Below are 12,158 nucleotides of genomic sequence, written 5' to 3' on the forward strand. Positions count from 1 at the left end.
TCAAAGGGGTGACGGCCCAATAGTTATAAGGGAATTGAGAGACTTTTACCCCAGTTGCGCATTCATGCCCCCAGTAAGATTAAAGACAGAAAAGAATCACTGCAGGGGCAATAAAGGCCATACACTCAGCAATTACAATCTATCCACTCGGAATAGTTTTTCTGTACTTTCCGATACAGATTGGGTGTATTGACCTGATAAACTGATCCTTGAATGGTCTGATAATAAAATCCTGAATCCTGGGGTTATCTATTACCATAGTTAGTGCTACGCCAGGAGAACTGCAGGGGAGGTGGTATTAAGTGTGGGAAGTTGCTATGATTAGACTGTTTACATCTAGATTGAGCGAGGGTTGTACCCCCCTTTTTTTAAACAAATGAAATTCTTTGCTAATGCATTTGCAATTTCGCATAACTTAAAACCCTTTTGTAATACTGTGGTGAACTTATTGTATGTATGAACTCATCTATTCACTGGTATGGTATCTCTTTTTATAATGTATTGATATGAATGTATTTTTAAAAATTGTATTGTGCTTTTATGGTTGCTTTGTTTCAACCGAATAAAGCTTATTGATGATGATTGGACGGGTCTCATTCAGAGTCTGCAAAAGGGTATAAGGCCTTTACAGGATAAAACAAGGTCCAGCACAGAATTGTACAGCTCGACTGTAACTGATTCCCTGATAAAGAGGCTTTCCAATGGCCTGAAGCTTCATCACTCTTTCTGGGGAAGAGAATGTTTTTCCCTGAAAGACATTGCGCCCAAGAATTGAATTTTGATGTGTGGTTCCATGGAGGATTTTTTGCTGTTTATAGTGAATCCTAACCTGTGGGAGAGATTGATGCAGGTGGCCATAGAATCCTTTGCCTCTTCCCTTGATGGAGTTTTGATGAGCCAGTCATACAAGTACAGGTACACTTGGCAACCATGTAATTTAAGGAAGGCAGTAACTGGTGCTAGGTTCTTGGTAGATATTTGAGGCACTAATCTGAGGTCGAATGTAAGCACCTTGAATTGGTAGTACTGCACGGCCGCTAAAAACCAGGGTTTTTTCCTGTGTTTCTGGTACATAAGGATGTGAAATTATACATCTTAAAGATTCCAGGAGGTTATGTATTTTGTTCCCTGGATCATCAGTAGGACTTCTTGGAGTGTAACCATAAGAAAATATAAAGCTTTTTTTCAAGAACGTGTTCAGTTCTGAGGTCTGGAATTGGTATACAATGGCCCAATTACTTCTTTATCAGTAAGAACCTAGAAGAAAATGCCTGGTTTCTCTGGATCTGGGGACCATCTCTATAGCTATAGGAGGCGAAGAATTTCCTGTTGTAGCTTCCTCAAGTGATGATGATGTTCGTTCTTGGGTGGGTGATTAGGTGATATTTTCCGAATTCCTGCATATGTCCTGTATGTACAATCTGCCTCACACATAGGTCTGATGTTATGGACTCCAATGCAGGGGCAAAAAGGGAAATTCCCCTATTCACATTTGTGAAGATTGGGATGAAAGAGGGGACAGCTGCAGAAAGTCAGGCTCTCTTCTCATTGTTGTTGGAGCGCTACTGGGATGTGCTCCCTTTTCATCTAGCCGATCTGCCATACCCTTGACTTCAGTTGCGGTTGGATGTATATCCTTTGTCATATCCGGTTTTTCCTAGGGCTAATATGGTCATCCTTGGCCTCCATATTGATTGAAAGCTCCCCTAGAAGCTTGGAATCTGCGTGAACCATGAAAATTGGCTGACCCGGGACATCAATGATGTAGTACTCCTAGGGATTTTGCTATATCTGTGTCTGTCATGATATTTTGTAGGACATTATCCACATATTTCCAGAGTTAGCCCATTAATTGGCACATAGAGGATCTTTGCTTGGACCTCTGGACTGAAAGCTGTTGACCTCAGACATCTCTGCCTCCTAACGTCCGGTTTCAGAAGTCCGGTAAGGCAGGTAAGGGCAGATTCCGGGGCCCTGTACTATTTCCCCACTTGTGGCACCACTGCTGGAACTGTAGACAATACTTTCAGCAATTTTAGGCCTTCAATCAGACAAAGTCAAGTACTAGTATAGTTCGATTGGTCCTGCATGGTTGTTCTTTAAAGTCATTGCTGCTCTACTAAATCCATTGGTAAATTTAATTCCTTGGTATAAATCCCGGCTGTGTTGTCCACGGGCGTGAGTTAGTTACGTCCTTGGGTATATCGCAGACAACCCATTATCTCTGTTATCTCCCTAAGCATGTTAACCTTTCTCTTCCTCCAAATCCGAATACACAGAATCATATACATCTTGCTCACCCATGTCCCTACCCAATGGCGGAACAAGTGGTTGGTTGACAATTCTGGGAGGTGTATCTTTTTGTAGAGGAGGTTGTGGGGAGGCATAGATGGTAAAGGCGGAGGTGTAGGCATGGCAGGTGATGCAGTGGGAGGATGTTTCACAGGGTGCTGAAGAAGTAATCTTTTGCTGCAAAGTTCATCATCTGCTGCAAAATTGTTAAAAAAGCAACAGGTCTCCAGCTCTCACCTGGAGCAAGCAGAACCATAAGAGCAAGAACTGTCAGCTATGTAGGTCTGCGGCTGATACCCATACTTCTGGTTAATGTCCTCTTCATCTAGAGCTCCTCAAAGTCAGGGATGTAATATACATCCCATTAGGTAGGTCTACAGGCAGTCACCGTAGCATCTTCCGAATCCAGAATCTGGGGGCAAACCAGCAGTCGCTTTGAAAGGTGGAAAGGTAGATATAACAAAGTCCATTGTTGATGGTGTTGTCATTGATGGTTTTCAACAGCAAGAGTGTTAATGTCAACGATGTCACGGTTAATGGAAGAGGGACATCTATCTTCGGAGCTGTTGTCAACAATGTCATCGTTGTTGACTGCATCACTGTTAATGGCACTGTTGTTGTTGATGATGATGATCTCCTCACTGCCGTCGTCAAGGCTTGAGACACATTGACAATAGAGGTCTTTTATTCATCACTAATGAGGATAATTTAGTGCCAATGGTGAGGTTCCAGACAGGATATCACAGGAATTAGATTTCCACACAACTTTTTCACCAGTGTTTATACTCTTCCTTTCAGGGGTGTTTAACAGCAGAAACTGCAGTTTTTTTCCTGCAAGAAGGTGGCTGCAGACGCTTTAAACAATATGTACAGCTCTGGAAACTCTGCTTGTGTTCTTTATATACAGCCTTTGTGAAAGTATTTGGTAGAGCACTTTCCTAGAATCATCCCCAGGCGAGAGGGCCTCACAAAGACGTAAAGTGCCGATCTCCTCTCATTGTCCTTCAGTTTTACATGGAAAAGTCTTACAAACATCACAGTGTGAAGCTCTGTGAGTCGGATACGAAAATAAATACACTGTTTTTGTGGATCCTCAGAATAGATCTTTTTCTGTCCACAGGTAAAACATTTGAAAAGAGATTTTTTCTCTCTCAGTCATGTTGGCAGTGTGTGACAGAGGAATGAACTTTCTGCCCAGGAAGGAATATATGATGTTACAGCGCAAACAATTACAACGCATGCCTTTACAATGTGGTTTTTACATCACAACAACCATTACAACGCATGCCATTACAATGCATTTTTAGAAACTACCATTATAATGCATACCATTACAACAGATAATACTTTTGGGGCAACAGTGGGGTAAGTGTTGCGTAGTGTATGGGTACAAATCACTATTCCCACTCCAGTTAGTGCAGCAGTAGGGTAAGTGTTGGATAGTGTAGGGTTAAACAATACTATTCCTACTCCAGTGAGTGCAGCAGTAGGGTAAGTGTTGGATAGTGTAGGGGGGGAAATTACTATTCCTACTCCAGTGAGTGCAACAGTAGGGTAAGTGTTGGATAGTGTTGGAGTAAAAATACTATCCCCATGTACCCCAAAATCCATACCCACCCTAAACTAAAAAATCACCATTACTTACCATGCATTGTAATGGCATGCGTTGTAATGGCATGCGTTGTACTGGCATGATTTGTAGGGAGTGACATGTGTTTTAATGCCAAGCATTATAATGGCATGTGATGTAAAGCCAGTTGCATTATAACAGCTGCGTGGTAATGGTAGTGCGTTGTAATGACTGCGTTGTAATGGTTGTTTACCCCAGGAATAGAGTTTACCTTAAAAACGACTTACAGTTCTACGAAAGTTGAAAATAGGGTTGGTTCAGTCTACAGATAGATCAGAGTAAGTAACAGGATAAGGTCACTGATGGGTTAGAGCAGAGCTCTCCTTGGAGACTCCCTCACACACAGCTTTTGGTAGATATCTGAGCTATGCGGCCTCTAGGGAGAATAGAAGAACAAGCACTTCCATCTCATTGGTTCAGGTTAATTCAAATGAGGTGGATGCCTCCACTGCAGAACTAAACACCCAGATAAGCACGGAAACAAGCCCCATGCGCCACAAATCAGGGAAACCAACAGTTTGCGTCAGAAGATGAGGAAATGTAATGTAGAGTAAGTTAACCATCTACAACTTACAAAGCAAGCACAATAATCTTAAGAAGGTGCTGAAAACACATGCAAATCTTGGAATAGCTTTAAACATTTTGGTATTATTAGAAGATGCTTAGTAACTTAGGCTATGACCCTGAAGGCTTAGTGGAAATGTTTAAAATTACAGTCTTGCCATATGTTTTAATAAACAAATAAGAGATAAATATTACCGCATATCACAGCACTCAATCCTCTTTCAAAAGTCTTTGGTTTAGCTCGTAAATAGGTGAACAATAGCATCAATACAGTAGACAACTCAAGGTTTCAATTATTGTGGCATTAGTTACCTAACTATGATTCAGTTGTGACCAATGAGGATTGGTCTGCTATTAACACGATAAAGGAAATAAACATTGGTGACTGAACTTAACACTACACATCTGTAAGTACTCTAATACTCACTTGAACTGCACAGCCCAGTAAAAGTAAGAGCAGCTTTTGTACTTCTTCAGTTCCTTGCTCTAGAAAACAAATTTCAGAGAAACATAATTAGTTGTTTAATTATGACTTTATTTGACATTTTTTGCAGCCAGGACATTAAAAGGACACACTGGCTTTTTGCTATTGTTAATCCTGTATATATATGTATGTTTGTATGAATGAAGTTTATGTAGACTGAACCTTGATATAATGCTGTGAAGCGCTGTACAAGGAATGGGAAGTTCAATGAAGAATGAAACGAGTAGGGTAGTAAGGAGAAGGGGAAAAAACTACACCAGGTTGAGGGGGACTGGGAGAGCTCTAGCTTGTACTTTGAAGAGGGAAACATTAACATCAGAGAATGGAGGACAGAGGATGTATGTCATTTGGCTGGTATGGGGGGATGAGGAGGAAGGAATCCAGGGATCCATTTGATGGCAAGGGTTGCCATGCACATGGGAAGAGTAAGAAAAAATAATGCAAGAATAAGAAGTCATTTATTACTTGCCCCGTAACTGGGTGATTACATGTGACACTGTTTTGCTAGAATGCAAAGAACGGGATGGAGGCGAGAGAAGGAGTGTGAAGGACTATTTCTTCCGATATGTTTACGCACACACCAACCTAGCCATTTATTTAGTTTAAATTAGGTTTCACTGTGAATTCTCTTCACTCTTGATCCATAATTCCGTAAAAACGTTTATTAATCTGCCAAACAATATTTCCGTGGCTTTGAAATGATAGGCATACAAAAAGTATATGTTATATAACTTTATCTGTAGATTTCCAACTTTTGGAGCCTTCTCTAGTTACCACTATTTAGCATTGCCCACTGTCTCCTCTGGGACTTAATCTTTGCACACATTTCCACGGTTACAGGCAGAGACCATATTCCCAGTCCATTCTCGCCACCTATTATGGCTGAACCTAACCAGTAATAACAAAAGGCCATTAAAATTAGTTTTTCCGATACATTCATTGTTTGTTAAAAACTATGCAACAAGGGGAAGGATGAGACAGTACAGTGGTAACACCAAGTAGGAGGCTGTACAGTTGCCAGAGGTTGCATTCGTTGCACATTCACTTCAATATATCAACTTTTCAACTCTTTTGCATATACTCTCAAAGATAAGCCTACTGAGTAAGACGATCGGAGTCAGGGTGGATTTAAAAAAATGGTTTCTATATCACTTCCAGGCCAATCCTGGCACCGATCTTGGAAGCAGAACGTTACGCAGTAATGACTGGTTAATCTAGGTACAGAAAATCAGATAGCATTTGTAGATTTCCAAAACTGGAATTCTTGTAGGAAACGTATGTGCAATTTGTGGAGTTGACCCTAAAATCATGTCAATTTAACGGGTTTAAGAGGAATGGATCGACCTGCTGGGTCTGCACTGTAAATGTCACTAATAAGAAACTTCCAGGAAGGAGAGACGGTAACTATTCTTCCTATGACTGAACGCACATTTTGGCCTGTGTGGAAGGGAAGAGATGTCCCGTGGCAGGTATGTTGTGAAGCCTGGTATTATAATCTCACTACAAATTATTTAGAGGTAGTGTGTAGTAAGGTCTATTTCATTTCTAAGAAATGAAGAGACCCCTAGAAGAGAGGAGATTAGAAAAAAAGGAAGTGAATATGTATTATCTGTTTGTGTAGAAACGTTTAATTTCCATCTAAATCAAAATGGTTTTATGCATTCACAAATCAATGAGGTGACCCATTTGCAAGTGCCTTTTTCCAGTGCAAAGAAACGGGAAACTAATGCGAGATGCAAGAAATTTGGATCTATAATAGAACCATCTTATATTCCTCACAAAAAGAAATCTATTGCAGAGCACGTGCTTACCCTTATTTGTGTTATTTAAAACCTGCACTATATGCATGATAACTAAATAATGGAATTTAAAGAATCCAATTATGAAGACTTATTTAACAAATAACGCCACTGATTAAAAGTCACGGTGTAAATACACCTCTTACACAAAGCTTGACAAACAATTGGATCATGTGCACCATGGAAGCGTGGGGATATAACAGATTTAGTTCTCAGAAGACATTAACAGTTATAAAAAGTTCACTCAGAATACATGTTGAAAATGCAGAAAAATGTTTTATCCTGCAGCGATTTGCACCAGGGCAGAATTTACCTTAAATGTACCTTAAACTAGATATCGCAAACAAAGACAAAATCCCAAACAAGTATTGTCAAAAGCAATCAATTGTTAGAAGATGCTAGCCGTCCTTTTGCCAATGCTTGTTGCTGATAATGAGCAGCAGCCTGAGCAAAATAAAGCCAAAATCTAGCTGCAGTGTGATTACGCAAGCTTGAGCTAATGTAATGCTGCAGAGGCCATTTTGCCTCTTGATCCCAGGGTAATGACGTATGCGCAGGTGTGTCTCCATGCATGCATGTCATAAGTCATAATCCAATGGCTGTTTTTTTTTGGTTTTAACATACCTTTCCAAGATGCTGGACACACATCTTAGAATGGTAAATTAAAAAAAATGTGAACAAAAGCACATTTAGTGAAAGAAGTAGCCAGAAAAATGCTACAGTAATAGATCCAAGGATTTTCTATCATAAAGTTGCCAGTCCTTCTTAAATAAGTACAAAGAATTCAAATAAAACAACTGGGATGGGAAATGGCTGTGGTGCAACGGAAAATCTTTAGTTCAGGGTATGAAATAAAAGTAGAGATGGACAGAGAGCAATCAATGAACTTGGGGGGGGAGATAGCGGGGAGCAAAACCGAGAACACAGGGCGCAAATGTGATGTGGAAGATATTACACAGGGAAGAAAGCAAGAAAACAGATGCACTCTCATGGAGCGCTGAAAGCAAAAGAAACAAGCATTTGCAATGCAATAGGTCTCGCATTAGGCAAAGTTTGAGCTTTTAGTATTGTAAATGGCATTGGCTATTTTTTTTTGCAGTAGTTACGTTTTGTTTTTATAAAAAGGGACATATAAAATATGTTGCATATTGACATATAATGATGCAGCCCACCTATGACTTATGCAGCAGCAAAATGGAGCAGCATTGAGATCAGAGTGCAGCTCTGGAGGCCACATGTCCACCCACATAAGAAATGTTAGAGGTTGTCCACTGACAAGTTTCCGAAATGGCGCCACCTCCTCTTTGTAACTGAATAATAAACAGATACAGAAAATACACACCACAAGCACTGCAATTTGGCAGCTGCGGCGTCTTCTGCATGATTATAGCCCCTCCCCTCCACATAATTCATCGCTTGCCACATAATTTATCACTTGCCACATAATTCATGACACATAATTTATCACTTGCCACATAATTTATCACTTGCCACATAATGTATCACTTGCCACATAATTCATCGCTTGCCACATAATGTATCATTTGCCACATAATTCATGACACATAATTTATCAGTTGCCACATAATTTATCACTAGCAAAATAATGTATCACTTGCCACATAATTCATCGCTTGCCACATAATGTATCACTTGCCACATAATTCATCGCTTGCCACATAATGTATCACTTGCCACATAATTCATGACACATAATTTATCACTTGCCACATAATTTATCACTTGCTCTACACATAAAATCTCCTGCATTTATTTACACCGACGAGGTAAAGAGACTACACAACACTGGAATCAGCAGTGTTTCTATACAGTCCTGGAAGTTCAAAAAAATGGCACGTGACTGTTGGCAGACTCAACTAATACGCCACTATGAAGTCAAAGTTCAAGAGATGCTGGCGTTCCAAACAATGTAATCTCATCTAAATACTAGCTTTTCTTACTTTTAGGCCAATTCTTCTCATTTACAATGATTAATCCATCTCCATTTTCAGGTTTCGCCTGCACAGCGATTGTGCTGTGCTTGAAATTGCCGCCACGGTTAATATAAACTTCTCATTGGTTCATGTCACTTACCTTTCTTCCATTTCTATTGGCTATTGCAGATTTCCCTGCATTTAACACTGCTTGTTCCTCATCTGCTTCTCTTATCAGTTTCCTGCCGAAAACTGTAAACATACGCTCTGGTGGAACTATATTTTCATAATGTTTTGCCTTTTACTCTTGCAGCATATTTATATAACAATGTATCACCCGACGAGATTCAAGTGATTTGCATAGAATCTCAGAGTGTTGCATGGCGCAGCAGACGAACTGCGACCCCCAGCTCTCGAGTCAGCAGCCCTGGCCGCTGCACCACATCCTCTCCACTCCCGTCTTATTTGTCAGAAAGCTTTTTCCTTTTCCCGGACGATGATTTTTGAAAACAGCTCTTTATTCATTACTTTGGTAAAACTGAAGCATTATTGCTTTATCTGCCAGGCTTCTTCTATCCTGTCCAGGACAGCAGGAGTCCAAGGCCACCAGTGTCAACATTTTGGGGTAGCCCATTATGTTCACAAAGCTTCTCCCACGTTCCCTCTCCAATTATACATATTGTCCAACTCTTTCCTTCCCACCTTACCCCAATGTCCTAAGTCTGCTTAGAAGCAGCCACAGAAAACAGTAGAAGTGCCCCACAAGCAGCCAACATAAAATGAGATACTTCGAATACTGAAGCAAAGGACTTTAAAATCAATACAAAGTGTTTGATGAATGTCTGGCATGTGTACCGTTACAAAATCGCATGCTAGCTTTGTGAATATCTGCTAGGATAGGAAAAAAAATGCAGATATCTGCTGGCTGTGAACTGGCAGCTGTACCGGGGCTTGCAGGGTACAAGGTATCACTGCATAAAGTTCGCCGAAAGGCAGCACACAAGTGGAATCGAGTACTGTCCTCCAATCCCAATCTCCCAAACTAGCCACCTCCCCCACGTGACTGCCACTCAACAAGAGAAGAAAGAGCACAGAAGGTCCACAGGGCGACAGAAATCAGACGTGGGCAAAGGTGAACCATAAAAAGTCACTCATTTCCACCGACCGGTATGTTACTATTGGGTCAGAACAAAGAAATTACCAACCTCAGATATTTGGACAGTCTACAAGATATTTCAACATACCTACAGAAAACTAAGGTCACACACTATCCACATGAGCTCGGACAGTTATCACTACAGCTGGATCTGTTCGTGGTGTAGCTTTGAGGGCCTTGGTGATCTCTCCAATTAATCCTATCGAACGCCAGCAATTCATGACACTCCAAACGGTATCATTTATAGATCACAGCCATAACGGAAGAGAAGTAACCGGTCAGGTCAAGTGCTTGCCTCATGCTTCTCAGCACAGACTGAAGAGGTTTAAGGCTGTTGTAGATTCACCTGCTACGGGCAACCACACCACAGTAATGGGGCGTAGTGGTCTTGGTGACTTCTGTAGGTAAGGGCTTTGCGACAATTAATTACGTCTCTGTACCGGGAAATGAAGCATGCCTTCATGGTTTGGTATCCGGCTACTTTCTAGACGAGCCCAGAGGAAGTGCAACTTCAAATAAGCCGGGAGGGAGGAATCACATCGGGAGATTGACAAGCAAGGGAAGTTGGTTATCCCTCAGGGATGGTCATCAACTACTTTTTCATCGGAGGACATGGAGAGATTACGAAGTGAAGATAACGTACACTTTGTATTACCCAAAAACAAAATACTCTTTTTTACATCTGTGTTCACTTTCGAGTTATTAACTGTGTATAAACAACTAAATAAAAAAAATATGTAAATAATTTACACAGGGGGTAACTGGGATGTGGGGAGACTGTCCTGAACAAGCACAAAACTAAAATTTTGCAGCCAAGAATAGGATAGCCAGTCTGTTACAGATGTATGGTCTGCCGCAAGAGACAGGCTGTGTCTACCAGTCATGGACGTAGCCAGTCGCTATAGTCACCAGGAACCTCACAAGAGCCAGAATGCCTGCAACAGCCTCATGACTGTCACAAGAGCCAACTTAACTGTAACAGCGCCAGCCATGACTGGTCACAAGAAAGAGCCTAGTCATGTAGGAGTCCGTATGCCTGCATCTGCTTCGTCTCTCACAATTAACCAGCTCCTAAACACATTCATTAATGGCTCACGAAACAGGCCTGAAGTGTACACAGTGTCTAAAGAAAACTTACCCCACAGAGACAGCCTACCTACTGGAGACAATATTGTTCTACAATTTCTGTTATTTTGGAAATTCTTATGAACCAAAAGAAGAAGTAGACCTGAAAATCTCCCCGAGGCTCTTTTCACTCGATATGAAACTTCGGCTGAACCGAAAGGGAAAGGCAGCTCGTCCGAATACGGCTGACTTCACATTCAAGGATTGCAATACAGGGGTGGGATGTAGCGCGTCAAAACGAAGATTCCAGGCTGTTCCACCTTGAAACAGTCTGGCAGGAGAGATGATCGCCAATACTCCTAGCACCCAAAACTTCTACACCGGTTCAGCCACAAAAAAAAACTGAGGACGGCTGTACATTTTGTTATAGTGAAGAGCGCCATCCAATTAAGTTCAGAGGAAAGCTCTTGACTTTAAATGGATGACGCTCTTCACTACAAAAAAAATAGAAGAAACACACCACAACATGTGCAGCCCCTCAAAAAACAAAAAATGGAATCCGACCAAAAAATATTGTAAGTCAAAACAACGCAACGCCTGAAAGACAGCACACAACTGACCTAGTAAATGCATCATACAGTTACAAACATACAGCTAATACTACCACGAAACGCAAACCCTTATGTAAGTAACTTCCGCGCTATATAAAAAAATGGATAATTAAATAAAAAATAAATACCTCAAAACATCCTCGTTACTCTGCCGGCCTGCGACCAGGAAGTCAGGCAGGCCGGCGCGACAACAGGAAACAGGAAGTAGGAGGGCGGGAGCCTACCCCGCCTCCCACGGAAGAGCCGGAAGAGCCGCGATTGGTTGCAGCACCGGAGCAGGCAGGAGCCTACCCTGCGCCCCGGTGCCGAAGAATGGAGGAAGAGTCCTGCTGCCGGTGAGTGGGGCTTCGCTTTGTGGCTGGCCTGCGAGGGCGGGAGGGGGGCATGTGTGGGCGCGCGCGCGGCGGCGGCCTGTGTATGTGTGTGAGCGTGCGTGTGTCTTGGAGTCTGTGTGTATGCGTGTGTGACTGTGGGGGAGGAGGGGGTTGCCTGTCTGGGTGCCTGCGTGTCTGTGTAAGTGTAAGTGCGAGTGCGCGCGCGTGTGTGTGTGTGTGTGTGTGTGTGTGTGTGTGTCTGTGTGCATGCATGCATGCGCGGTAGGCTGGGAGGCTGGGAGGGCGGCG

At 41.9% G+C, this 12,158-nt stretch overlaps 1 protein-coding gene across 4 annotated transcripts in view; it reads right to left on the reverse strand.

Annotated features, from left to right (window-relative positions):
• CCDC88A (coiled-coil and HOOK domain protein 88A) overlaps window positions 1-12,158 on the reverse strand; it is an 822,041-nt gene that overhangs the window by 536,380 nt on the left and 273,503 nt on the right. For all 4 annotated transcript variants that reach the window (XM_078649494.1, XM_078649496.1, XM_078649495.1 and 1 more), the window contains exon 5: window positions 4,914-4,972. In XM_078649494.1, the coding sequence (XP_078505620.1) occupies window positions 4,914-4,972 (59 nt within the window). The remainder of the gene's footprint in view (window positions 1-4,913; window positions 4,973-12,158) is intronic.

The sequence above is a fragment of the Lissotriton helveticus genome, chromosome 6, assembly GCF_964261635.1.
Source record: "Lissotriton helveticus chromosome 6, aLisHel1.1, whole genome shotgun sequence".
Lineage (NCBI taxonomy): Eukaryota > Metazoa > Chordata > Amphibia > Caudata > Salamandridae > Lissotriton > Lissotriton helveticus.